The sequence below is a fragment of the Trichomycterus rosablanca genome, chromosome 8 (genome assembly GCF_030014385.1).
Source record: "Trichomycterus rosablanca isolate fTriRos1 chromosome 8, fTriRos1.hap1, whole genome shotgun sequence".
NCBI lineage: Eukaryota > Metazoa > Chordata > Actinopteri > Siluriformes > Trichomycteridae > Trichomycterus > Trichomycterus rosablanca.
In genome coordinates, this window is record NC_085995.1 from 33775310 (window position 1) to 33802925 (window position 27616).

General features: G+C 39.2%; 2 protein-coding genes and 1 long non-coding RNA gene across 4 annotated transcripts; 2 read left to right on the plus strand and 1 right to left on the minus strand.

Moving 5' to 3' along the window:
* The first annotated feature begins 474 nt into the window (after nt 1-474).
* On the plus strand, nt 475-15228 carry LOC134319531 (cyclic nucleotide-gated cation channel beta-1-like). The gene is made up of 18 exons (XM_063000762.1): nt 475-1208; nt 2069-2234; nt 3345-3443; nt 4436-4587; nt 4695-4886; nt 5051-5262; nt 5353-5403; nt 5502-5588; nt 8742-8806; nt 8888-9010; nt 9573-9714; nt 9809-9968; nt 10150-10247; nt 11942-12025; nt 12294-12412; nt 13004-13150; nt 13295-13481; nt 13788-15228. The coding sequence occupies exons 1-18, from the start codon at nt 977-979 to the stop codon at nt 13998-14000; spliced, it is 2529 nt and encodes an 842-aa protein (XP_062856832.1). The 5' UTR covers nt 475-976; the 3' UTR covers nt 14001-15228.
* Nucleotides 3100-19896, minus strand: LOC134319534 (uncharacterized). The gene is made up of 4 exons (XR_010013523.1): nt 19745-19896; nt 5034-5348; nt 4690-4894; nt 3100-4604 (listed from the first exon to the last, which is right to left on the minus strand). It is a non-coding gene; the product is annotated as an uncharacterized LOC134319534 (long non-coding RNA).
* fbxl9 (F-box and leucine rich repeat protein) lies at nt 18343-27570 on the plus strand. Of its 2 annotated transcripts, XM_063000763.1 has the most exons (8): nt 18343-18611; nt 20679-20780; nt 20871-21185; nt 21286-21957; nt 22756-22968; nt 24101-24313; nt 24678-24895; nt 25174-27570. In XM_063000763.1, the coding sequence occupies exons 1-8, from the start codon at nt 18582-18584 to the stop codon at nt 25340-25342; spliced, it is 1932 nt and encodes a 643-aa protein (XP_062856833.1). In that variant the 5' UTR covers nt 18343-18581; the 3' UTR covers nt 25343-27570. The 2 variants fall into 2 exon arrangements, with proteins under 2 accessions (XP_062856833.1, XP_062856834.1); XM_063000764.1 differs by lacking the exon at nt 25174-27570 and having other exon boundaries at nt 24101-24317; nt 24678-24793.
* Nucleotides 27571-27616: the final 46 nt, after the last annotated feature.

A 27616-nucleotide genomic window follows, 5' to 3' on the forward strand; every position in this document is an offset into this window, starting at 1 on the left:
GCAATAGAACACTTGAGGTCGTGTGTTATCGCGAATAACATCACGGCTGGGATTTGGTCGCAGGCACGAGCCGAAGGCGACACACTCCCTATCGTGTTCTATTGCTTAATTATTTAATAATAACAAAAGACAAGACAGGGGAATATACAAGACAATACACATATACAAACACATGTGACATATGTTAAGCTAATACTAAATCTAAACACACAAAGCTAACAAACAAGGACTAAACTGAAGACAAACAGGAACAGAACTAAACAAGGCATGAATAAGACAAACAGGCTAAGGCTAACAGACAAAGGCAAAAGCAAGGCAAACCGAACCGACAGGACAGGAGTCAAAGTCAAATCAAATCCAAAATAGTCTCCATTGAAGGAGCTATAAAGCTGTGGCTATTTCTAAGTGTAAAATAGTCTAAATTAAATTTATCGTGATTGCTGATGATTTTGCTTTCTGTTTCCAGTTCCATCAAGGTGTGACTCTTTAAAGTCCTGCCTGATGCACGTTCCCTGTGGACAAGTGTGTCTGAACCGCTTTAACCAGCTGCTAAAAGACAACAACTTCACCGTACCCAAAGTGCACCCTATGCCACAACTGCCTAAAGGACTATCCCAGATCACCCAACAGCTGCCCTTTTTATCTACTGGACTAAACCAGCTACCTCAACAAATCACACAAATACCCCAGCACATCTCCCAGCGGGTGCCCAAACTCCCGGCACACCTTCCATCCTTTCCACAGAAACTCTCTACATTCCCTCAGCAATTCTCCAGCAGATTACCTCAAGGACTTTCAAATCTTCCACAGCAACTGTCTGCTTTTCCACAAAATCTCTCCAACATTCCTCAGCATCTTTCCAACTTTCCCCATCACATATCCAGCGTTCCCCAACACTTATACAGCTTTTCCCAGCGTGCCCGCCAGTGCTGCTCTACCGTTCAGAACCGTTTGAGTGGCGTCACACCACAGCAGGATGTCTAAACCTCATCAGGAATGTAAGGACTTGGAGCTGGACCGTCTGGTCCGTCAATCTCCCCTTCAAACCCCATGCACCCCGTCCCCTTCCTCACCAGGCTCTGCTCTGGACCTGCCGAACGTGCCTTCCTATTCCCGACTTCCCCCCATCTGCCCATCACGCCAACTCTCGGGTCTCTCCAACCCTGCCTTCGATGTTGAGAATAAGACCACCTCCGCAAGACCTTCAGGTGATTCTATATTACTGTTACATAAATACAACAGGCGTCATCAAGAACCGCATGTAAAATACTTGTACCTGATGCCTTGATGCAAAATGGTAGCATACAGAACTGTGATAGACTTTTGCGATAAGCAATGACAATTTACATTAATTGAGATCATGGGGTAGTAAAATTGCACAACAGTGGTCAAATCCATTGCCAGATTGTCACTGTTGGGCCCGTGATCAAAGCCCTTACTCAACACCTGCTCTGAGGGTGCTGTACCATTGCTAACCCCAACCCCAGTTTCCTTAAAAAATGAGATATGCATTTAATACATATAGACATATAGGGCAGCATAATAGTGCAGTTGGTAAAGTGGACCCCACTTAGACATTGATCCCATGCCCAGTGTTTTCAAATGGCAGCAGCCAGTGGCTTTGCACGTCAGAGGAGGCTAGTCTACAGCCCTTTTCAACCCATGAGGAGAGGGGGGCATGGTGGCTAAGTGGGTAGCACTGTTGCCTCACAGCAAGAAGGTCCTGGGTTTGATCCCCAGGTGGGGCGGTCCGGGTCCTTTCTGTGTGGAGTTTGCATGTTCTCCGTGTGGGTTTCCTCTGGGTGCTCCGGTTTCCTCCCACTATCCAAAGACATGCAAGTGAGGTGAACTGGAGATACAAAATTGTCCATGACTGTGTTTGATATAATCTTGTGAACTGATGAACCTTGTGTAACGAGTACCTACCGTTCCTGTCATGAATGTAACCAAAATGTAAAACATGACCCAACCCACGAGGGTACTGTAGAAATGGGGTGATCCGTTAAAAGGGCTGAGTTGTTGTTTAAGATCCACCCTGTATCATCAGTATTGTTTAACTCTTCTGCAGCTAGTTCCAGACTAAGCATTCATCCGTCCGTAAATGTGGAAGACATCGACTCAGACAATGAACAGCAAGGCAAAACATCTAACAACATGCCACAGATCATCACCTCACACGACCCCAATCTCAAAACTCTCACTGTTCCAGGACCACCCAAGCCAAGCCGAACCAGGTTTGAACCTTTTTATTCTCTAATTTGTCTTGTTCTTCCCTGTCAGTGGTAGTAAGTACATTTCTAGTTGTTGTTTTTTGTTTGTTTTTGTGCACAAGATAAAATATCATGAATATGATGAATATTTTTTACGTTTGTTATATAGACTAGTTTTCAGACAAAATAAAATAACAAATGTGCTTTTTTTAGGATATTGTTTGTCTGATTATACACTTTGCTTTGGTTTTAATCATGCTTAATGTTTGTATTTCTTTTTCGCACATACACACTTGCACACACCCACACACACACACTCATTACGACGGAAACTATGCTGGCTTCAGGGATAGAAAACCTCAAACTATTTGGACCAAAATGTAAGCTGCTTATAATGAATTGGTCTATTATTATATGTGGCTTCATCACATCATCCCAGTCTCTATGCATCTTGCCTGACACACATCTTTATCCATTTCACATCTACATTTAACATCTATCTTTTATTCCTGTTTGTAACTTCACTCAGACAAAAAGACTCATTCCAAGTATTCCAAGACTTATTCCAACAAAGTTGGGACAGTACGTAATTTTCTTTTACTTGTGTTAAATTAAAAACAGTTTAGAAACACAATATTTGACTTCTATATTTCAAAGTTTTGAAATCTTATCTTTGTAGATTTGTCACTTAAGTCCCAACTGTTCCAAAAATGGGGTTTGCTTTTATATTTGTACTTTGTATTTATGGACAGTACTTTTATACTCCTGACTCTTGACTTTGTGTCAAATTTAATGGAAATACGTCCTTTTATTTTTGGACAAAGATGTATGTATTCCAAGCACAAAAATAAAGTTGCTAAAAGGATTGAATTGTTTTATTGTGGTTGTTGGGGAGCAATATGTAACACATTGGTCTTCATGGTCTAAAACTTCATGGTCTAAAACTTTCATAGACCTCCATTAGACTCCATTAGACTCCATAGAACATGTAATTCATATAATTTTCATATTTAGTAAACTATTTAGTGACCTGTTTTTATTTTATCTGTATATATTTAGACAAACATCTAAATGACTAATCAGTTTTCCTCATAAACTGTACAGATGATTGTTTGTTTTCACTCTCACTGACAGAAAGAAGCTGTATTCTTCAGGAGATGAGGAAGATGAGGAGCTGGAGCCCACAGTTAGGGCCTGGGCAAGTCAGAGCAGCATTACAAGTGCTGATGATGGGTAAAAAACACTTAACTAAGAATAACACAGCTATACAAAGTTCTGTATATACACAATATCCATCCATTTATTAGGTACCATTTACCATTTATTTGACCATTTTATCTAGCACTTTTGTTACACAGGGTGAGTCAAAATTATGTTAACACTAATGAATCTATTCCCCTCTAAATGTGCCTTTAAATGATACAGTTGCTCGCTGGTTTTTGTGTGTTGAACATGATGGAGAACAGGCTGAGACTGTCCTGTAAATCATCTTACACATATGAAGTATGTTTTGTGAATAAATGGTTTTCGCCATTCAAGTGTTAACATAATCACCCTGTATAAATGCATTCACATATATAATGTTTTCAATTACTGACTGTAGCCTATTTGCTGTTATGCCTAATTTTGTCTATAATTACAATCAAAAATAAGATTTGGTCAGCAAATGGTTTTCATACAGAAGTGCAGAAAAATTGTTTTACTGTAGCCCATGACCTGATTGATAGGGTTGCTAAATTTCAGCTGTAGCAAAACCAGACATGGTGCCTGGATTTACATTCTTCCAAAACCAAACCTTAATGTTTCTTGCCCTTGTCATTTTAAACAAGCTAACGAGCTGGATAGCTAAGTTGTCTAACTGAACATCAGAGACTTGGTATTCTCTGTGTTTGTGAGCTCACACTGCAAACTCAGTGTTAATAAACTCACTTCTAGCTAACTAGCCACATTTTGTTTGAGGATATGCTTATCCAAAAGCATATAATTTTTTTCCTTTTTCATATCTGTCTTTCTGCTTGATCTTGGTATTGCCATGTTAACTAAGGTCTCTCTTTATTTACAATGTGAAACGTTATAAAAAATATACATTTAAGACAAATACATTTCTTTTAAATCCTGCATGCTTTTGTGGTCCGCTGTTGGATTGCTTGTATCAGCTATAGCAGCAAACAGCCTTGCAGATTATTATAACACCGGTTATTGTGTGTCCTGTGCTGTGTTACCAGGCTGAAAGAGCGTCCGTCATCAGCAGCCAGTCAAGCGAGCACAATGGTAAACGAACGGCTGCAGGAACTGGTCAAACTATTTAAAGAGAGAACAGAGCGCGCCAAGGAGAAACTCATCGATCCTGATGAGAATGACGACACACCACCTGGCTGTGAGATCTGCTTAAAGCTATTTAGGAATAAAGACCCTTTGTCAGGTTAAATGTAAAAAATGACCAATATAAAAAAACATATATCATTTCTATTACCCCCACCTTAGCTCCAGTGCCTCCTCCTCCTCCTGAGCCACCAAAAGAACCAGCACCTGAAGAGGAGGTCCAGGCTCCTTTTACTGAGGAGGTTGTGCAACAGGAACAGTACATCAAGCTGCTGTGCTTTAAGGTGAAGCCTCAGTCCAGGATCGGACACCTACTTCAGATCCGTTTCCCAGCTAGCATCGATCCGTTTACCAGTAAGAACCTTACATATGAAGGAGGCCATGCAATAGAGTTAAATTTATGTATGTTAATGGTATGGTCAGAGTATTAAATATACAATTATATTTACAGTTATATATACATATATATACAGGGTTTTATTGTGTACAGTAAAGACGTACCTCTTCTGTTTCTGTAGGTCTGTTGTACGTCCTGTGGCTGTTCTTTGTTGCTTTGGCCTGGAACTGGAATGTATGGATGATCCCAGTGCGCTGGGCTTTTAAATTTGGGACTACTGGACAAGATTGCTACCTGTATCTCATTGCTGACTACTTGTGTGATAGCATCTACATCCTGGACATTCTGCTGTTCCAGCCACGCCTGCAGTTTATTCAAGGTGGTGACATTGTGGTATGTATCTCAGAAATATCATAGCGAGTATGAATTTTAGCATGTTGAGATGAAAATGTCGATTACTTTGCTTGGTTATATTTTTTCTAGAGTGACAAAAAAGAAATGAGAAACAATTACATGAAAAATCTGCGCTTCAAAGTAAGAGACATTACTTGAACAATATAGTATTTGAGCTCTGATGTCTTGTCAATGTCTGTTTAATCCTTGCTTGCTGTATATGGGGTGTTTCATTGCAGATGGATCTGATCAGCCTTATTCCCCTAGAGCTGTTCTATCTCTTAATAGGATTCCAACCCCTTTTACGATGCCCTCGGCTACTAAAGGTAAATCTCAAAGCTTAGTCTTTCACCAAAATTGTTAGCTTTGCTTTGAAAGAGTTTATGAATCCCTGAAGGGGATAATTTTACTGAAAACACTCACTCACTTTCTTAACCGCTTATCCAATTAGGAGCCTATTCCAGCTTTTCAATGAGCGCACGGCACACAGTAACACCCTGGACGGGGCGCCAGTCCATCGCAGGGCAGACACACACATATACACACACATACACACATCCATTCACCTAAAGGGCAATTCAGTGTCTTCAGTTAACCTGACTGCAGACACGGCGAGAACATGCAAACTCCGCACAGAAAGGACCCGGACCGCCCCGCCTGAGGATCGAACCCAGGACCTTCTTGCTGTGAGGCAACAGTGCTACCCACTTAGCCACCGTGCCGCCCTTACTGAAAACAATCTACAGTGTATCACAAAAGTGAGTACACCCCTCACATTTCTGCAAATATTTTATTATATCTTTTCATGGGACAACACTATAGAACTAAAACTTGGATATAACTTAGAGTAGTCAGTGTACAACTTGTATAGCAGTGTAGATTTACTGTCTTCTGAAAATAACTCAACACACAGCCATTAATGTCTAAATGGCTGGCAACATAAGTGAGTACACCCCACAGTGAACATGTCCAAATTGTGCTTAAAGTGTCAATATTTTGTGTGACCACCATTATTATCCAGCACTGCCTTAACCCTCCTGGGCATGGAATTCACCAGAGCTGCACAGGTTGCTACTGGAATCCTCTTCCACTCCTCCATGATGACATCACGGAGCTGGTGGATGTTAGACACCTTGAACTCCTCCACCTTCCACTTGAGGATGCGCCACAGGTGCTCAATTGGGTTTAGTCCATCACCTTTACCTTCAGCTTCCTCAGCAAGGCAGTTGTCATCTTGGAGGTTGTGTTTGGGGTCGTTATCCTGTTGGAAAACTGCCATGAGGCCCAGTTTTCGAAGGGAGGGGATCATGCTCTGTTTCAGAATGTCACAGTACATGTTGGAATTCATGTTTCCCTCAATGAACTGCAGCTCCCCAGTGCCAGCAACACTCATGCAGCCCAAGACCATGATGCTACCACCACCATGCTTGACTGTAGGCAAGATACAGTTGTCTTGGTACTTCTCACCAGGGCGCCGCCACACATGCTGGACACCATCTGAGCCAAACAAGTTTATCTTGGTCTCGTCAGACCACAGGGCATTCCAGTAATCCATGTTCTTGGACTGCTTGTCTTCAGCAAACTGTTTGCTGGCTTTCTTGTGCATCAGCTTCCTTCTGGGATGACGACCATGCAAACCGAGTTGATGCAGTGTGCGGCGTATGGTCTGAGCACTGACAGGCTGACCTCCCACGTCTTCAACCTCTGCAGCAATGCTGGCAGCACTCATGTGTCTATTTTTTAAAGCCAACCTCTGGATATGACGCCGAACACGTGGGTTCAACTTCTTTGGTCGACCCTGGCGAGGCCTGTTCCGAGTGGAACCTGTCCTGGAAAACCGCTGTATGACCTTGGCCACCATGCTGTAGCTCAGTTTCAGGGTGTTAGCAATCTTCTTATAGCCCAGGCCATCTTTGTGGAGAGCAACAATTCTATTTCTCACATCCTCAGAGAGTTCTTTGCCATGAGGTGCCATGTTGAATATCCAGTGGCCAGTATGAGAGAATTGTACCCAAAACACCAAATTTAACAGCCCTGCTCCCCATTTACACCTGGGACCTTGACACATGACACCAGGGAGGGACAACGACACATTTGGGCACAATTTGGACATGTTCACTGTGGGGTGTACTCACTTATGTTGCCAGCTATTTAGACATTAATGGCTGTGTGTTGAGTTATTTTCAGAAGACAGTAAATCTACACTGCTATACAAGCTGTACACTGACTACTCTAAGTTATATCCAAGTTTCATGTCTATAGTGTTGTCCCATGAAAAGATATAATGAAATATTTGCAGAAATGTGAGGGGTGTACTCACTTTTGTGATACACTGTATGTAAAATAATGTAGTATTTTTGAATGAAAACTACTTTAAATTGGCTTTGAACATTTTGAAATTTTACACTATATGACCAAAATTAAAGGGAGATTTTGTAGAGTGTCAGTATTTGTGAGATCAGGCACTGAAGTTGGGTGGGAAAGCCTGGCTCGCAATCCACATTCTAATTTATTCCCAGGTGTTGAGTAAATTTAAGGTCAGGGCTAGGTACAGGCCACTGACGTTCTTCTACAGCAAACAGTCAAACAATGTCATGCTGGAGCAACAGCATTTCCAAAACTGTTTCCATGAAGTTAGAAGCATACAGGCTATTATGTAAAATTGGTTTTAAACATCCATGGGAGTACCTGAACTTATTTATTTGGAGGTGACAGTTTAATTGTCTGCATGTTTATTTTGCATGAAATCAGTTTTATGCAAAAGTGCTAAGTTTTAAATAAAAAATGGGACTCCTTGTTGTATAAACAGCTTGGCTTGGCTTTCTGTAAACTAGGCTGACCTATAGTGCAAATTATTTGTCTATTGTTGGTTTAATTAAAGCAGAGATGGTATTGTGTGACTAGCAAAAACCATATAGCAAATGCTGGTCACTGATTAGTAAAAAGCAGCAATATAGCTCTTTGTAATTGGTTGAATCACTTTCTTTAAAAGGGAATTGAAATATAAAATAGATTATTTGAATTCTGATACATGTGCACCTCAGTCTTCTCCTCATCACCTTATACAGTATATTAATAAAATACAAAAAAAGATAGATTTATAGTGTTTTAATTATTGTTTCCAAATCACACAAAATGCTTGACCTGCAAAAACCCATGAAATGTTGGATGGTTACCAGCTAAAAAAACAATTAATAGTGCAACCCAGTTTAAATTATTTGTAGAACCATAGGTACCTAGTATGAAACAGCACTGCCAGGGTTTGATTCTGTTTCACCAAAATATAACTACAAATCTATTTGACAAATCTATTTGAATGCTTTGAGACAATCTCTATTAGTTTAAATCTGTGAACATGTTACTGTCACTTTGTCAGTCATTACCAATGTTAGTGTGTGTAAGTGAAAACCTCATTAACAATTAACACATTAACCTGACCCAGTACAATCAGAATCCTAATCTCTCTCACTGTATTACAGATCTTGTCTTACTTTGAGTTTAACGTCCGACTGGAGGCAATTTTGACCAAGGCCTATGTTTACAGGTGAGCATTTTATGTTATATCACTATTAGGGCATCATTTAATTATTATAATGTAATAATCCTCTTTGTCTTCTGTACACAGAGTCATTCGCACCACTGGCTACCTGCTGTACGCCCTTCACTTCAATGCCTGTCTTTATTACTGGTTTTCTGACCTAGAAGGCATAGGCTCTTCATCATGGGTCTACAATGGAATCGGCAATGCGTACGTGGTTATAGTGATTTTTTTGTCCAGTGTTGCTAATGCCAGGCTCACACTTCAGCATAATCAAGCCAGTCTTAGACCTCATGACGTTTGCAAAACAAGTCTAGATTTCAGCCTTATATTTGAAGATCATTTTTCCAGATTACTTATTTGGCATGTGTAATGCGTTTCTAATTTATTGGCAGATAATTTTTTATGTGAATTCTTATCATGCTTTTAACACAAACTGGGGACCTGGTTATCAACAACATTAAGCTGATATATTATTCTGCCTTACCCTCAGTGGTACAGTGGTCCCAGTGGTGTTGGTGGTGTGCAAGAAGTTTGTGCCATTTCTCACTTATGATTATGATTGACTATAGCTGGGGACTCTATGCCCATATAATTAGGATTAGTATGAGTGCATCTATTAAAATATACACAAAGCATTGGCCTTGTCAAGGTCTCCTAAAAACCAAACTTTCCACAGTCAAGTTAGCTTTACACTGCTATATGTTTAGGGACTGCCTTGCAAGAACGAAGTCCCTAGTTCTACCAAATGCAAAGCTATTTTTTCTTGCAGGTACATCCGGTGTTACTATTTTGCTGTGAAGACTCTGATTACTATTGGTGGACTGCCCGAACCGACCAATCTCTTTGAGAGACTTTTTCAGCTTGTCAACTACTTTGCTGGGGTATTCATCTTCTCCATTATGATAGGACAGGTATACCGTTTTTCATTCTGATATGTTTTAGTGTTAGTAGATCGGTTTAGTTGAATGGATGGGTTGTAAAACAGACTGGTTTGTTTCATATTAGATGAGAGACGTGGTGGGTGCAGCCACAGCTGATCAGACGCACTACCGCTCATGCATGGACAATACAGTCAAGTACATGGGCTCCAACCGCATCCCCAAAGATGTGCAGAATCGGATTAAGACTTGGTACAACTATACTTGGCAGTCTCAGGGCATGCTGGGTAAGAATATAGCATCTTTGGACCCAGGGTATCTGGCCTGCTTGCCAATTCTTGTGGTTTTCCGGTTCTTATTGCACACATGAGCCAGACGATCAGGAGTTATTAAAATAATTAATTAAGCAAAAACAAAAGTAATCCATTTACAAAATATCAGCCAAAACTAATATCATTCTGTGTTTAGATGAACAGGAGTTGCTTATGCAGTTACCAGACAAGATGAGGCTGGATATAGCAGTGGATGTCAATTACTCTATTGTCAGCAAAGTCCCACTCTTTGAGGTATGGTTTCTCATGATAGTCTACATTTGGTTAAACTTTTAACTTTAAGATTCTAAAAGAGTGCTGAGTTATTGATTTTATTGGTATATTATGGTATATTTTGACACATTTAGTTAAGTCTCATAAAAATCACTTAAAATACAACAATATTAATAGAGACTCAAACCTTGTACAGTAAGAACACATAAAATCAGTAAACAACCCTGTGTTAAATGTCTCCAGTGTTGGTGAACAAAAGAGGGTTTTTTTGGAACTCTTATTTATGGACAAAAGTATTGGGACACCCCCTCTAATGAATTCTTGTTTCAGCCATAACAATTGCTAACAGGTGGAATAAATCATTTATATAAAGGAAATTATATTCTTCTGATTCATGTGTCCCTGTAAACAAAGCAAAGTCTATGAAGACATGGACAAAAGCTGCAGAGGCCTGCACAGAGCTCTGACCTCAGCCCCACTGAACATCTTTGAAATGAACTTAATTGTGCTAAATTTTTGTATTTATTGGTGTATTATAATGTATTTTGACACATTCGGTTAAGTGTTATACAAATCACACAAAATACTACAGTGTTAACTGCTTCTAATGAATATATGTTTTAGCCATAACAATTGATACCAGATAGAATAAATCAGTTATATAAATAAAATTATCTGCTTCTGATTCCTGTGCCCTTGTAAACAAAGCAAGGTCTATAAAGACATGGATAAAAGCACGGTTTAAAGGAACTCCAGTGGCCTGCACAGAGCCCTGACCTCAGCCCCACTGAACTGCTTTGGAATGAACTAAATTGTGCTAAATTATTGATTGTATTGGTATATTATGGTATATTTTGACACATTTGGTTAAGTGTTATATAAATCACACAAAATCCTACAATGTTAACAGTGACTCAAACCTTGTACAGTAAGAACACACAACATCAGTAAACAACACTGTGTTAAATGTCTCCAATGTTGGTAGACAGAAGTGTTTCATTTGAAACTCTTAATTATGGACAAAAGTATGAATTCTTGTTTCAGCCATAACAATTGCTAACAGCTGGAATAAATCAGTTATATAAAGGAAATTATATTCTTCTGATTCATGTGTCCCTGTAAACAAAGCAAAGTCTATAAAGACATGGATAAAAGCTCGGTTTGAAGAAACGCCAGAGGCCTGCACAGAGCCCTGACCTCAACCACTCTGAACAGCTTTGGAATTTACTCAATTGTGCTAAATTATTGATTGTATTGGTATATTATGGCATATTTTGACACATTTGGTTAAGTCTCATATAAATCACATAAAATACTACAATGTTAACTGAGACTCAAACCTTGTTCAGTAAGAACACATAAAATCAGTACACAACACTGTGTTAAATGTCTCCAGTGTTAGTGAACAGAAGTGTTTCATTTGGGATTCCTAATTAGTAAAAGGTCACAAGATGAAACATTTTGTTTCCCCTGTGTATCTTACCTTTTTGTACCTTTAAGTAATAGAGCTCAGCAGTGCATGTTAGGACATAAAAATGCTATTCATTTTGCTATAGGGATAAGAAAAACAGTGTGCATCCTTTAGATTGTTCCTTCATAGTTTGTAGAAGTGTCTAGAGATTTAACATTTTATTATTTTAATATTTTTTCTGGGGTGTTTAAAGTGTTTAAGGTATCTTACACTATTGATGATATTATTTTTATTTTCTTCTCAGGGCTGTGACAGGCAGATGATCTATGACATGCTGAAAAGACTTAAATCAGTTGTGTACCTTCCTGGAGACTATGTCTGCAAAAAGGTCCCGTATAATTATTTTGCTCATTATTAATTTGCTTATATTGCTTATTACTATGTACTGTATGTTTAAAAATGTAGTTGTGATAAGCTAATTGTTCATTAACACTGGTTACACACCTAGCTACAAAAATAACAGTAATCTGAGGCCTTTAGGAAAGGCAACTTCTTAGAAAAGTGATCTGTTGCTTCCTTACGTACTATATTACACAATATTTAAATGAGAAAAGTGTTATGTAAAAGTCACTTTGCTGTGTATCAATGTTATGCAGGGTGAGGTGGGCAGAGAAATGTACATCATAAAATCAGGAGCTGTGCAGGTGGTTGGTGGTCCAGATGGAAAGACCGTGTTTGTGACACTAAAGGCAGGATCTGTGTTTGGTGAGATCAGGTAAAAAAAACACCTCTTATAAGAACCAATTCTTCGTCCACACTCATCACTTTTATCTAACTAGTGATCAGAATGTTGCTGGTTCAAACCTCACCACTCAAAGCCCATGAGAAAGATCCTTTACCCTCAGTTGCACGCATTGTGTTTGGTCACAACTGTATGTAGGGGTGGCAGTGATTACCAGATTAACCAAAACAGACAAAGAAGTCGTTGACTATGCCATTTTTCCCATTGAAGATTGGGCACTCTGTAGCTAACCTTAAACGAGGTGGGAAAATAGCAGTAAAATAATTTACACGTTTCATTAATCTATGACTGCCCATCATTCCTTTATTTTGAATAAAAATGTCTGAACCATATATTAGTTGCTTTTTTTCAAGAAGGACAATTGCAATGTGCCCTTTCAAATAATCGCTTATTCTCATTAGTTTAAAAATAGCCTACAAATAGCTGCTGTGAGCAGTCCCATTTTGGAATGGACTACAGCCAACAGATTATTTATTCGGCCACCATATTTTGCCTAGAATCATCTGCTATCTAAGATAAAAGCACAAGCTTACAGCATTTCTCTTTCTGTCTCTTTGACTAAAGCTTACTAGCGGTCGGAGGAGGAAACCGGCGGACTGCCAACGTCATAGCACATGGCTTTGCCAACCTCTTCATCTTAGAAAAAAAGGGCCTCAACGAAATTCTGGTGCATTATCCTGAGTCTGAGAAGCTGCTCCGCAAGAAAGCAAAGTAAGAGCCACACAATAAACTTAATAAAAGAACACGTTTACGTTTACCATTACTTGGTTGTCATTTTAATACTGAGCGATGTAGTACAATATATTATTATCTGTTGCTGATGGGGAGTTCTCTGTGTGTGTGTGTGTCATGAAGGAAGATGCTGGCAGATAAAAAGCCAGAGAAAAAGGAAGAGAAGGAGCCAGTGCCGGTGATCCCCACAAGAACCAAGACCCCCAAACTGTTAAAGGCAGCACTGGAAATGAAAGAGAAATCAGGTCTCCGAGGTGCAATGGCCAAAATGAAGGAGAAAAAGAACAACAGGTCCTGTGTCTCACTGCAGGTACAAACAGTCGTAAATGATCTTTACTTACATTGTTCTTCCATTTTTCATTCCATTTTCCACTTTTCAAACTTTTCCCATCACTCTTTATTATACAGCTAAAGTCACTTTTAAGTACACTTATACAGGGCATGTACTGCATTTCATGTACAGTCCTGAAATTTAAATGATTTTTTCTGTGACCGAATGAGTAGAACATGTACATCCAAGCAATTCACTGATATTTGTATATTGTACCGGTCTTCTATTTTCATCAAAGTTCTTATAGAACTCTGGAAATAACTCTGGAATTCTTTTCTTTTCCAGCCATCTGTTTGTTCCTCTGTGCTGCCAGGCTCTCCGATCCACAGGCCTCATTCAGAGCAGGAGCCCGATATACTTTCCCAGGTTTCGGACAGCACCATACCGGGACCCCCTGTTAGCCCCTCCTACCTTGACAGTGATAGGCACTCAGTGCAGGAAGGGCCACCACCAAACAGGAGAGAAATAGTGGGAAAGGAGAAGATGGATGAGGATTAACATAGAACAATCATTGAAACATCTAGGGTAAATTCGGTGGTTTGCTGTTGTTAGTGGGTAATGAGAGTATGAAGGGTCGGCTGGGTCATTTTTATTTTTAATGCTTCTTTAAAATTTAGTCTTATATCAATTTGTTTTCCAGTTCCAGTGCTGGTGCTGGTTGTTCTCACAACTGGCTAGGCTATGCAACCTCAATTTTTAGAATAATGTTTGGGGTTACAGTCTAGTTGAAAAGTTCAGATTTAGTTTCTTGACGTTGTGTGGTGGATCGTCCCTTAGTGCATCCTGGTGGTGAAAATGATTTATATGAAATGTGGTGTTTTTTGGAGAAAACAGTTGGACCAGTCATCTTTTCTCCATTGCTTTGATGTCCAGTCCCAATGCCTATGTGCCCAGTGTAAGTGCTTATAATGATGGACAGGGGTTAGCATGAGCTATCTGATTTGCCTACGACTACACTGTGTTCTACTCCCCTCATCACCAGTCATTTGAGCCACAGTAGCCCTTTTGTTGGTCCGTATCAGATGGCATAGCCTTCACGTACCCTGGCATTAATGATTCTTGGCGACTCGTGACTTGTCCATTTTCCGAGCCGTAGTGGATCAGCACTACGGCTGCCTGTGAGCATCCCTTGCCTTTTTAGAGATATTTCGGCCCTGTCATCTGACTATAACGATATGATCCCTGTAAAAGGTCACTCAGGCATGTATCCTGGCCAAATCTGCAGCATTCAACACGTGAACTACAAGTAACTACCATCAGCTGGGCAATGGATTGGCACCCTGTCCAGAGTATTCCTCCCTTATGCCCAGTGTTTCCCGGTAAAACCTAAGCTGCCTCAAACCTGTCAGGGATAAAGTGGTTAATGAAAATGAAATGGAAATAAAAAAAACTAGTCATCAGGAAACACATTTGAATATGAATTTGTTTTTGATGGAGTTCAAGTCCATCAGCAGAAAAATGTGAGCATTTTAATAATCACAGTTAGGAAAGTAAGCACTAACCTGAACACACTTCACTCATTAATTGTGTCTGAAATTATAAGAATATGATAATAAAAGCTGTAAAAATGTAAACTTTAAGCAGATCTCTCTCCTTTATAACATCCAGATGTAGGAAGGGCCCCGCCAATAATAATAATAAGGAAAAATGTAGCAGATTTTTATTAACAAGAAACAGATGCTTTTACAAGCTGCCTTATTCATACAATATTTATAACTGTATTTTTTCAAGGGGACATTTTCCATTGTTTTTTATATATATATATATATATATATATATATATATATATATATATAGTGAGAGAGAGAGAGAGAGAGAGAGAGAGTATAGCTTATAGTGTATATAGTATGTATAGCGCATTTTATGAATATTTTTTAGATTTGCTTGTAAATATTGTGTATAATATTAGACCACTCTTAAGAAACACTAAGAAGGAAGGTACGAAAACGTATTTTTCATGGGTGCATATTTTGTATTTGAGGTGTGTATGTTTTTACATGTGAAGGTACATTATTGTATATGTGTGTACTATAGATGGTTTATTTGTACTTTCATGATACAGAATGCACACTTAAGGTACAAAATCTGTACTTTAAGAGTCTACATGTAAATTAATTGTTTAATCATTTTAGCATCTGTATAGTATAGAACTATTTCACATAAAATGTATACCTTAGGCTTTTATTAGATTCACCTAACTGATACATACATCTACACCAAGTATACAGATGTAGTAAAAATACTGTTGCTTTGTTCATTTTGTCACCCCTGTACCCCACTTATCAATTGAAAGAGACCTCCATAGGACCTCCACTGACCAGACAGTGTTTGGAACATTGCCACTAACCCACTAATAACACAGTTGTTCTAGTATGAGTGTATCAAGTGCAGCAGTGTTGCGAGATTTATAAATGTTGTTTGAGCTTACTGGCCTCTTTATTAGGAACACATACTCTGTTAGCACTGGTTATAGGTGTGCAGTCAGAGACTAGAGCTGTTTTCTTTTTTCATGCATAACAAGTGGTCATTATCATCTAGTCTTTTATCAGTGGACACTTTCTGATCAGAGGACTCTGTTGGCTTTATATTTGTGGTTGGAGCACCATTAATCTACCAGAATTGACAACCTCCAACACCTGATACACAAATACAAGTACAGTGGCATTTAACAAGCACTTTTATCCAAGCAACTTATAATCATGTCCAAATACACTGCAAGCAATTGATGTTTAAGGGCCTTGCTAAGGGGCTCAGTGGTAACTTGGCAGTGGTAGGGTTTGAACTAGAAACCTTCAGATTACCAGGCTAGTACCATAACCACTGAGCTTCCACTCATATCCTCACTGTCACTGTCACTGTACAAGTGGGTATCAAAGTGTATACAGAGCAGATGGGCTACAGGTGATAATTAAATACCCACAAAGTTCATCTGTACGGTTGCTGTAACTTATAAAATAGTCACACTGTGAAAACTGTAAATATAAACAATCATTATTTTAATTGTATTGTATGTTACTGTAATAAGTGAATTAATCTATTGTTTTTCTGAATCTGTGGATTTATTATTACTGAAAATATTGTATGTTGCTGTAGCCAAATAAATAGTGGTTATTACTTTTAATTTGTGTGTTTTGTATTTGTAATTTAATTGTAATGTTTATCTAAAATATTGAAAAAGTTTACCTGTTGGTAATGGGTCTGTCTAAAACACTGACCTCAAAAACTATAAGTGGTGTCCACTTACTTCTGACTATACTGTATAGTGTATGTTAGAATGTGGCTTTGGAAGAAACGTATTTTTTGTTGTAAACTCAATTTCAATAAAGACAATAAAGCCTTTCTGATTTCCTTCTGATTTCTGAAATGAAAGATTAATTTAATATTAGTAATATATGTTTTTAAGACCCATGTCCTGTGTAGATGCCCATAATCTTACTCCAGGTGTTCTTAACCTGCAACTAACAAGAGAGGTTTGACCTGTACTTTATTGTTTATTGTTTAGTGTCGTAGCTGGTAAAGTGGTTGCCACACAGCAACATGGTCCTGAGCAGGGGCGGCTCGTTCCTTAGGGCGATCGGGCGATGCACCACCAAAGAGCGAAAGGGAAGAAATTTTTCTATCACAGCTGTGACTGTTCTGGACAGTCTCTTGCCTTTGAATATCGCAGTCCAATCAGCGTCGAGTTGTGTTCCGTACAGTACCACCCCTTTTGGGGCGATTTCAGTCTGACTAAAAATCGACCCGGATTGCTCTCATAGACTCTCATGTTAAGGCTCTTTTTTTCGAACTGCAGGCGCTACAATACAATCTGAATGGGTTTCGGGAGGGCTCGCACTTACGTGCTTGCGTCACACGTAACCTGGTGCTGCGATCTCGTCACCATGACTACCATTACCTCAGTTCGGAGCAACTCCATCGTGTCATTAAGGGAAATGCCATTCAGTCATCGTGGTAATCAGGATAAATTAGCAACTTAAGAATTAGGGCCACCCAGACCAAATTCAAACATCAAGCAAGTATCTACAAAGGGGGGGAAATTATATAAGTTACAAGTAAATTACAAGTAAGTAATATAATTTTTAAATTGTGAATTGTGATTGTACTTATTGTATCTCCCCAATTGTTTAATTGTACTTCTTTATTCACTGCACATCAGCCCCGATGCCAATCTTTATTCTGGATCTGCTGCACCTAAAATAAAATGCTATCTGATGAAGACTGAATTAAATTGTTAGTGTGAAGGCTTTACTTAATTTTATGATTAATGGTAAAACTGGTCTCTCTCCATGTTCAAAGTTATTTGTGAGGGCAAACTGACAGATGACTTGAGATGTTCATTATTTAAGCTTTAATTTACCCACTGAACGGGTCACCTTGGCCATCATCGCAACAATTGCCCCCCTGAGAGATTTGGCAGGAGCTGCCACTGTTCCTGAGGACTTGTGTTTAAAACTTTAAATGTTCTCCATAAATGTAAGTGAGGGACTAAGTGGGTCTGCTATGGTTTGTCTGGAATGTATCTGCCTTTGCACAGTGTTTCCACGTGTGCTGGACCCTGATTAGGATGGTACAGTGAAATGGGTGAATTGAAACATTTAATGAATGAATTAAAAATTAATTATTCCAATGTGTGGCCACTGAGACTTGCTTTTGGCAGAAAAAAAACGTTAAAAAGAACGTTTTTATACAATATATTCAAAACGCGACATCTGCCGGATATAAAGAACAACAACACGCGGTAATGGAAAACTACATTACCCATAAACCTCTGCCCGTCTGTCATATGATTCTTCCGGTGCACAGGCTAATGTTTATCTTTATACCCGCTCACATGTGTGTTTCATGTCGAGTCTGTGCTTATGTGAACCCAAACATGAACCGAAAAGAAGAATAAACCGACTTTTACTATTTAGTTTAAGGTCAAAACGGAGAATTAATCGTCGAACTATTAAGAATGAAATGTCTGTGTATAATTTAATAAGATGTGGTTTTGGGTGTGACTGAGTATAAGTTGAATTTACATGATGGTTTGATGCTGATGAGCTGGGATGACTGAGTTACTGAATGACTGTGGGATAGATGATGGAAACACCAGCTCTGCCACTCGAGGTGAGTAGACACGATTAATATTATCCTGATACCGGCATGGTAAAACACAATGTGCCTGTAATATACTAAAATATAAGTTGGAATCAAACCGACATGCAGTTGTAAAGAACCGTGTGTGTTATGGCAGTTTTGAAATTTGTAAGATTTCTGCAAGATTTTTGCAAGTAAATGATTTGATTCGATACTTCAGGTCCACAACAGCTTTTACAATGTTTACTTTCATACGTTTATTTTAAGTCTTCTGAAAACATAACAATAACATAACAAAACATAAAATAACATTCTGAAAACATAACATAAAAGCCCAATACTTGGTCACAATATATATATCATATAGGAGCACTTTGTAGTTCTACAATTACTGACTGTAGTCCATCTGTTTCTCTGCATGTTTTGTTAGCCCCCTTTCATGCTGTTCTACATTGGTCAGGACCACTACAGATCAGGTATTATTTGGGTGGTGGATCATTCTCAGCACTGCAGTGACACTGACATGGTGGTGGTGTGTTAGTGTATGTTGTGCTGGTATGAGTGGATAAGACACAGCAGTGCTGCTGGAGTTTTTAAACACCTCGCTGTCACTGCTGGACTGAGAATAGTCCACCAACCAAAAAACCCCAAACAACAGTGCCCTGTGGGTAGCAGCCTGTGACCACTGATGAAGGTCTAGAAGATGACCAACTCAAACAAGCAATAGATAAGCGATCGTCTCTGACTTTACATCTACAAAGGTGGACCAACTAGGTAGGAGTGTCTAATAGAGTGGACAGTGAGTGGACACAGTATTTAAAAACTCCAGCAGTGCAGCTGTTTCTGATCCATGTGTAATTAATAATACCTGCTCTGTAGTGGTCCTGACCATTGAAGAACATTGTAAAAGCAGGCTGAAAAAGTATGTAGAGAAACAAATGGACAACAGTCAGTAATTGTAGAACTACAAAGTGCTTCTATATGGTAAGTGAAGCTGATAAAATGGACAGTGTGTGTAGAAACAAGGAGGTGGTTTTAATGTTATGGCTGATCAGTGTGTGTGTGTATACGTGTATATGTGTATATGTATATATACTGTATATATATATATATATATATATATATATATACAGTACATCAGTATTTGGTTTGATGTCTCTTACCCTTTCTTTACCTTGATCACCTGCTTTTGATAGACATTAGACATCAACAAGCTTCTGGTACAATTCTGGTCAGATCTTTGACTTCTTCACTTGGCAGAATTGGTGTTCATTCATTCAAACTGATTGATTTCCTGACCTAGACATGTATTGTCTTCCTACTAGTCCACATTTTATGTTCAAAAAATATAGGACTTTAGCGAGGCCAGTACAAAAGATCATTTTAGTATGAGTGTGTGTATTTGTATTGGTTCTTTGCCCTGGTGAAACGCCCAACACTGTCTGAGATTTAACCCATTGTCCAGATATAACAGATTTAATGACAGTAGACCCAGATTTCTATTTTCTTTTGCTGCTCAGTGGTCCAGTTTCTGTGCTCTATATACCTTATTATATATATTTGTGCATTGTCCTTTGTATAAACATTTTCTAAATGACAGCTTCTGTCATAAATTCCACCTAATTAATCTAATTAGTAGTTTCTACTATTCCTGTTTGATAGTTTTGAATTGTGACCACTGTTTCTATTTGCTTATGTGCTTTCTCTATGTGATACTGTGTCTATAACTAAAGACTGTGACACTTTTTCAAGTAAGTAACATGTACTTTGGGCAGTCAATGTTTGGCTTTAATTGATGGAGCCTCATGTTATTATCAACATGCTTATAGACAGAGCTCTTTTATAGCTGTGCAGCTCTGTACAGAGTCAGGATTCTTTTTATGTACTGTTTCTAATATTTTATTCACCACCTGTACAATTCAGGTAATAAATCATGTTACCCCTTACCTGCAGTTTGGACGATAATAGCTCTACACTTTTGGATAATGAACTTTCAGTGACATTTGACTGGTTAAATAATTTCTAAATATAAATTAATAGACAAAAAATGTTTTCTACTGATGTTATAATGTGTAATTGTCATCATTATCATCACAGGTCATTTCCCACATCCTTAGCTTTCTTCATTCATCGGATCGAAAGGAGGCCTCACTGGTGTGTAGAAGCTGGTATGAAGCCAGCCAAGATCACCAGTTTCAGGTTCATTAATTAATTTAGTTTCCCTTAACTTTTAAATGACAGTTGCTTGGTAATAGTTATTTTATTTACTCATCTTGCTCTTTTTATCAGAGAAATGTCACCTTCCATTTCCCGGCCTGCACATCATCTTTGGGTTTTATCCGTGGTCTTGCTCAGCGCTCTCAATGCAGTCTGATAATCAGTCATGTGGACAATTCCAGCCTTTCACGGCAGGTTCTGGAGGAGCTCAGGGTTCATCTTGGTCCTCAGATAATGGGACTGGCACTGCCGGGGAGCAGCATGTCTGAGTCCTCACTGCTGAACCTGTTACCATGCCTGAGTGGCCTGCGCAAGCTTGACCTTAATGGTCTAGACAGTCTCTTCATGTCAGGAGCTTTTCTTAGCCGCGAGGAACAACGGCAGAAGGTGAGACTTTTAACACAACAGTCATAAACATGAGAAACCTTTAACAGATGGTAATCACAAGTTTAGTCTTAATTTAAAATCCACTCTTCTACATTTTTAGGTTCGAATTGCACTGAGGAACCTGGAAGAGCTAGACCTGTCTGATCTCCGTTACCTTTCTGATCTCACTTTCAATCGTCTAACAGGCTGCACGCCGAGACTTCGACGTCTAGCGCTCGCTGGCTGTCACATTGCCTTTGAGTTTGACCCTTACCGTGGCTGCCCGGTGGGTCTGGGATCTTCTGCCATGCTCTCTCTAAGAAACCTGCTCAGACTCCTTCGGGATCAGAGCTCAACAGTGTGCTGCCTGGACCTGAGTCGCACCTCCATCACCCCAGAGTCTCTTCGCTTGCTAGCCCAGGTTTCAGATCTTCATCTGAAGGAGCTGAGCTTGCAAGGCTGTAAGGAGCTTACAGATTACTCTATTGAGCTGCTCTGCAGGCACCAGCGGAGCCTCAGGAAACTAGATCTAAGTGCCTGTACCGAGCTGACCAGCCGCAGTGTGCTGACCATAGCTGCCAATCTCAAACAGCTGGAGAGCTTGTCTCTGGCCCGGGACTGGAGAATGACAGATAAAGGATTGGCAGATTTAATGGCACTGCCGAATTTGACATCACTGGACCTGGCTGAGTGTCTGCATGTGAGCGGAGTGGAACTGGTTAAAGGTCTGTCAGCTCCACAGTGCAGAGCTCAGCTGGAGAACCTTAACCTCAGGAACTGCACCTATATCAGGGTAAGCAGTAAATGTCTTGGTGTGCCTGCTAGAATTACATAATCAGACAGGACCATTAGTTTAAGACATGTTTATTGTAATTCAAATCTCAGCACCGCTACCGACCTGGCCGGGCATCCAACAAGCAAAATTGGTTGTCTTTGGGTGGGAAAGTTGGACGGGGTTTCTCCGCTTTGCAATTTGCTACCTTTGCAACTCAATGAGGTGCCAGCTGAGCGACGAAGATACTCCTGACTCTCCATGCATGATAACTCTCTGTGTGTGGCCTCGCCACGGTAAATAAAAAGCATTTAGCTAATACTATTTGCATGACAGAATGAGGTGGTGTATGCGGCATAGGATCGCCATTCACAGCAGTAAAAAGCAACACTGTATGGCCTTAAGTACGTCTAAATGCTATACATCCAACTTTCTGGTAGCAATTGAGAAACCTTTCCTGTCCCGTTCATAAAGACATGGATTGACAAGTTTGGTGCTCCAACCTCGGGAGAATCGTAACAACGATTGTGAGTTTGGCCTTCTCATCTAACATTAGTGCATGTACAAACACATCTACAAATGCTTTTTGTCTGAACAGGTGAAAATTGCTGAATAGGCCAAATGCTGAATGGCTCCCAGGCATGAGAGGAGACCGTTGCTACCTTAATTGGTCAAAGTCAGAGTGTTATAATGTCTAGTCTTTAATCTTGATGATGATGATGATGCTTATGATGATAATGTGTGAAGAAATCCAGAACACTAGTACTACATTATGCCATGTGTTAATGTTATTTATGTGTTTACTCTCTCTGGTATCAGGATGTTTCCTCACTGGCTCAGTTACTTACCACCAGTTTGAGAGAGCTGGATCTGAGTTCCTGTGTTCACCTCACCGATCCGAGCGTTCGTGCCATCATCTCCCATCTCCCAGGACTGGTGAAACTGCGGCTTGGCTTCTGCAAGGAGATTACAGACTGGGGGTTGATGGGAATGAAGGAGCCCACTGATAGCTATAAGCCAAGCAAGGATATGGTGAGGAATCCAGTTGCTGAAAAGTTATGGTAGCCTGTTTAAATAAAATTGAGTTTAGGAATGACATTTCTGGATGCAGAGTAATTACAGTCCATGAGGTTCAGGCTAAACCCACCTAAGATAGTGGCATGTTAACACACAATTGTACCATTTGGGAGGTATTTTGGAGGGACGTCCAGTTCTTTGTAATGACACTGTTGTGCCATATTTGATCCACTTGTTGATGACTTTTATGTTTTGGAAGCTCTTTGCGGACCGTGGCTTTTGCTGTAGGATGGCAACTACGTAATTGTCAGAAAAATGAGAAAGAGCTGAACTTTATATGCAGTTTATCAGAGTCACTTTAATTGATGGCCAGTACAATGGAACACAAAAAGTAAAAAAATATACTTTATAAAATATGTCCTGACAACTTCCACCAACTAAAAAAATTAACCAGAGAAACTATTTGATCAGGTGATTTATACCAGGTGCCGCATTGGACACACACGATTAACTCTGTGATTCCTTCACAATACCTCTATTAAAGACATATTTATTTCTATTAAACACATGAAACACACAGGAATGAAAATCTCAAACAATACCAAAGTCTATGACAAAATCTTTAACCAAGCCATTATCAAAACAATCTTTAATTTCTTAAGAAAATGGTATACGGGTGCATTTAAAGAACATCATAAGAACAGCACTTGACAATGATGATAGACTGACATGAGAATTATCTATCGTTCCTATTGTGAAAATAACCATGGTGTAAGCACGGCGTAAAACAACTAAATGAATAAGTAAACTTTAATGGATGGCAGGCATTGGCTACTGTTTAACATAAGCTTGAATGTGATTGGTTTGTTTTGAACCCAGCCACATTTCCAATAAGGGTGTGCACACTTCCATGACCACTTTATCTTACTCTTAAGTTGTTTTTACTCTCTAAATGATTTCAGTTCCTTTTTAATTAATTCATCTTGGTCTGTTTTTTATACTTTTTATACTCATACTTTTTATATCCACCGTAGCTTAAATGACAATAAAGTCGCTTAAACTTAAACCCAGGGTAAACCAGCCTAACCACAAGCATTTCATAGCACTACACCATACAGTGTGAACATTGAATGTTTGTATCATGCAGGAGGACAAAGGACTGAGCTTCACCCGGACCTTCGGGAACATGGGCTTCTTCCAGCCTCCCAGCATGCCGTTTGAGGACAAGCCACGGTTGGTCACGGACGAGGACCTTGGGGCATTCAGGGAGCAGGAAGCAGCCTCACTACGAGCACTTAAGGGCCTACAGGAGCTGGACCTGACTGCCTGCTCCAAACTGACAGACTGCAGTATAACAGAAGTGGGTACATGAAGTTCAGTCAGTACAAGCAAGCAGGACAGTGTGTTATAGTAATTCACATGAGACCTTATACTAATTGTCAAATGTGAACGATGAAAATCTCATTTTCTGTTAGAAACTATTATCGGGTTGCATGTAAATTGGGATGAAAATGACATGCAACCTGGCTTGATTTTATTCGGTTTGATTTTATTTGGTTCTGTAGAATATAAATTTTATTTATTTTGAATTTTTCCATTAATTTAGTCACACTGTTCTTCCCATCAACTACTGAGTATTGGTAGAGTACTGGTATCAGACCAATAAATAATCTCCTTCTTTGTGATGTATTATGGCACATACAGTGTAGATGTTTCTCCTCTAGGTGCTACGCTTCCCTGAGCTGCAGCGACTCTCTCTCTCCATGCTGCCGGAGATCAGCGACGAGAGCCTGGTGTCTGTATCACTTCACTGCCGTTGCCTGACCAGTTTGGCGCTAAGTCGCTGTAACCGGATCACAGACGAGGGTCTGGTACGTGCCCTGCCACATCTGCACAGGCTTCAGCACCTGCAGCTCGCCTACTGTAATGCCATCACAGACAGGTAAGCCGGCCCAAACCACACCTCAGCCTCTGGAACATGAACCAATGAAGTGCAGTTTAAGTTCTTAGACTGGGAAGAACTGGAATTGTGTCTTTAATGGTTGCAAAAGCCATACTCACATACCCCCCCCCCCCCCCACACACACACATTGTTGCAAATAGTCAACAATGAATGCCAACATCAATTTGACACTTAATTACACATGGTGTGAATTACACCAACTTTAGGATGAATATTTGGCAGTTGACGTAGCTTTTGTGTTTTGCGTGTTCTGCCAGGTCACTGAATCTGATAGTGCAGCACTGTAGGAGACTGAGGACGCTGGACATCTCCATGTGTAAGGACATTACAGTAACTAAAGTGGACTTTCTTCAATCACACCTGCCATTCCTGGAGGAAGTGCACTATCGGTTTGTAGGAGGAGCAGACCTGATCCTCACACTCTGATTTGTTGCTTTTTACACAAGCTTATAGACTAGAAATTTGGTGTGCTTTAGTGGTGCAGCAGACCAGTATGCTAGCTCATTACCAGGGAGAGGTCAAGAGTTATTGTCATATTGATCATTTGTTTAATAGCTGAACATTTTTGCTTTGTAAAACATGCCTCAAAGAAATGAAATAATGTTTATTCAATTGATTGATCCAATCAATAGTGTTTACATAACACTATGTTATTTGTAAAAGATCTACCATTAATTTATATCATTTATTTAATTTGTGTAAAGAATGTGTCATGAAATCAGTGTTCAGCTGGGTGAACATCCTCTAACTGTGGAGATTGTGTTGTTTTTTTGCCATGGGTTGCAACAGTGATTTCTGCTGTCAGGTTGTGGTGCTGACACAAGTGAAGGAACAGACATGGCATAATGCTCCGTTATAATCTATCGCTGCCTGGGCCTGGATGCAAGTCCAGTGTGGAGCTGGTGCAAGTGAAGGAGGAATTGTAATAGTGAATGTGAACTGACAGTGGGAAAGACAGTTTTCATGTTTTTATTGTTATTTTAGTCGATGGTAATTATTCTTTAAGCTTTTGCACAATTATCAGCTTCCAAAAATCCATCAACCAAACATTTGTAAACAACTGCATTGTCATATTACAGTAAATGGCCTAAAATATGTGGACACCCCTCCTTATTATCGAGCTCAGTCACACCCATTGCTAACAGGTGTATAAAACATTCCAACTTTGTGGCAACAGTCCAGCATGGATGTTCCAGCAAGACTAAGTCTGTGTGCAAAGTCTTGTCCATGGAGAGTCATTGTTTGTCAAGTTTGGTATGAAGGGACTTTACTGGTTTGCATAGATCCCTGGCCTCAACCCCACTGAACATCAAGTGCATACTAGACATTTTCCAACATAAGTACCTGACCTTGCTTTTTAGACTGAATGGACACAACGTCCCTTAGACACACTTTACATCTTAGAGAAAAGTTGTTGAAAATTCTTCCCAGAAGAGTAGAGACTGTCATAGCTGCAAAGGGGAGGAGCAACTCCATATTAATACCCATAATTTTGGAATGGGATTGTGGCCACATATTTTGACCATACAGTGTATGAAATTGTATGTACTATTAAAATGTTTAAGTAATAAACTAATATTTAACTTTAAAAAGGTTTCATAAGTATGCAATAATGTATTCAGTGTTATGCACTAACGATGAGTTAATTGTATTTTGAGATCATTTGTAATCTGGTTTGCTTTACAACATGTGTAAAACTATCACTTATTCCTAGTCACTTTATTTAAATAATACAATAATTAGTCATGTCTACACCTACTGAAGTATAATTCAAAAGCAAACATTTAGATTTAGTACTCATATACTGTACACACAGAAACATCTAGTTGTTGTAAGTGTGGGTAAATGTAAATGCCCTATATCTGATTGCATTTATTGTTATGCATTAACAGTGCAATTGTAACACAAAAACCTTATATTGTAAAACAAATTCATTCATTTAAGAATTGTTATGCAATGCTTATTACATTGACTGCATCTAAAACCTGTAATTTGATGTTTTTCACATCACTGTGAAGCAAATTTAGTCCACTCATTTTTGCAGACACACACTGTTCAACTCGGGTTTCACCACAGTTCTATTGGGTTTAAGTCAAGACCTTGGGCCACTGCAAAACAGTCATTTAGTTTCTTTTTTAGAGTTCAGGATTTAAAATTGCCAGTATTGTTGAGATATAAATAAAGAGCCAAGTCTCAACCAGGGGAAAATATCACATCAGATCACATCACTACTCCAATCCACTAAATGTGTGTTTTTTTTTATGCTTTGACAGAATTCCAGTGCAGGTATAACTGTACTCTTTTTTATTTATGCTATATATCAGCTAACAATATTACTTCCTTACTAAACATATTCCTTATGTTGTGCTATATTGCTAATAATTATCTTGTTATTAATAAGATGTGAGACTTTTGTAATGAAAGTACTGAAAATTGACTAAATCCCTGAACAAGTGTTTTAATTATTTGCTGGTCTGGATTAGTACGATAGCACTTACTCCTGTAGTGTTATATAGCATTAATCTTTCATTTCAGTGGAAAGCTGCAAGCTCCATAATGCACTGAAACTCAGATACATGGTTTGTGAAGTTATCATACAGTAATTGTTTCATTTTATTGTACCCTCTATTATTAATAAACCATATTTGTTATAATATACATTTTACTGTTTGTTTTTTCTAAGCTACACAGTTTATGTAG

What these genes read in the sequence shown, in the direction of transcription:
- LOC134319531 (XM_063000762.1), top strand. Translation starts at nt 977, where the DNA reads ATGTCTAAACCTCATCAGGAATGTAAGGACTTGGAGCTGGACCGTCTG. An exon ending in CACCTCCGCAAGACCTTCAG is followed by an intron (nt 1,209 to 2,068) that starts GTGATTCTATAT and finishes ACTCTTCTGCAG; the next exon opens with CTAGTTCCAGACTAAGCATT. An exon ending in TCTGTGTTTGGTGAGATCAG is followed by an intron (nt 12,413 to 13,003) that starts GTAAAAAAAACA and finishes CTTTGACTAAAG; the next exon opens with CTTACTAGCGGTCGGAGGAG.
- fbxl9 (XM_063000763.1), top strand. Translation starts at nt 18,582, where the DNA reads ATGATGGAAACACCAGCTCTGCCACTCGAG. An exon ending in GCGAGGAACAACGGCAGAAG is followed by an intron (nt 21,186 to 21,285) that starts GTGAGACTTTTA and finishes CTACATTTTTAG; the next exon opens with GTTCGAATTGCACTGAGGAA. An exon ending in ATAAGCCAAGCAAGGATATG is followed by an intron (nt 22,969 to 24,100) that starts GTGAGGAATCCA and finishes TGTATCATGCAG; the next exon opens with GAGGACAAAGGACTGAGCTT.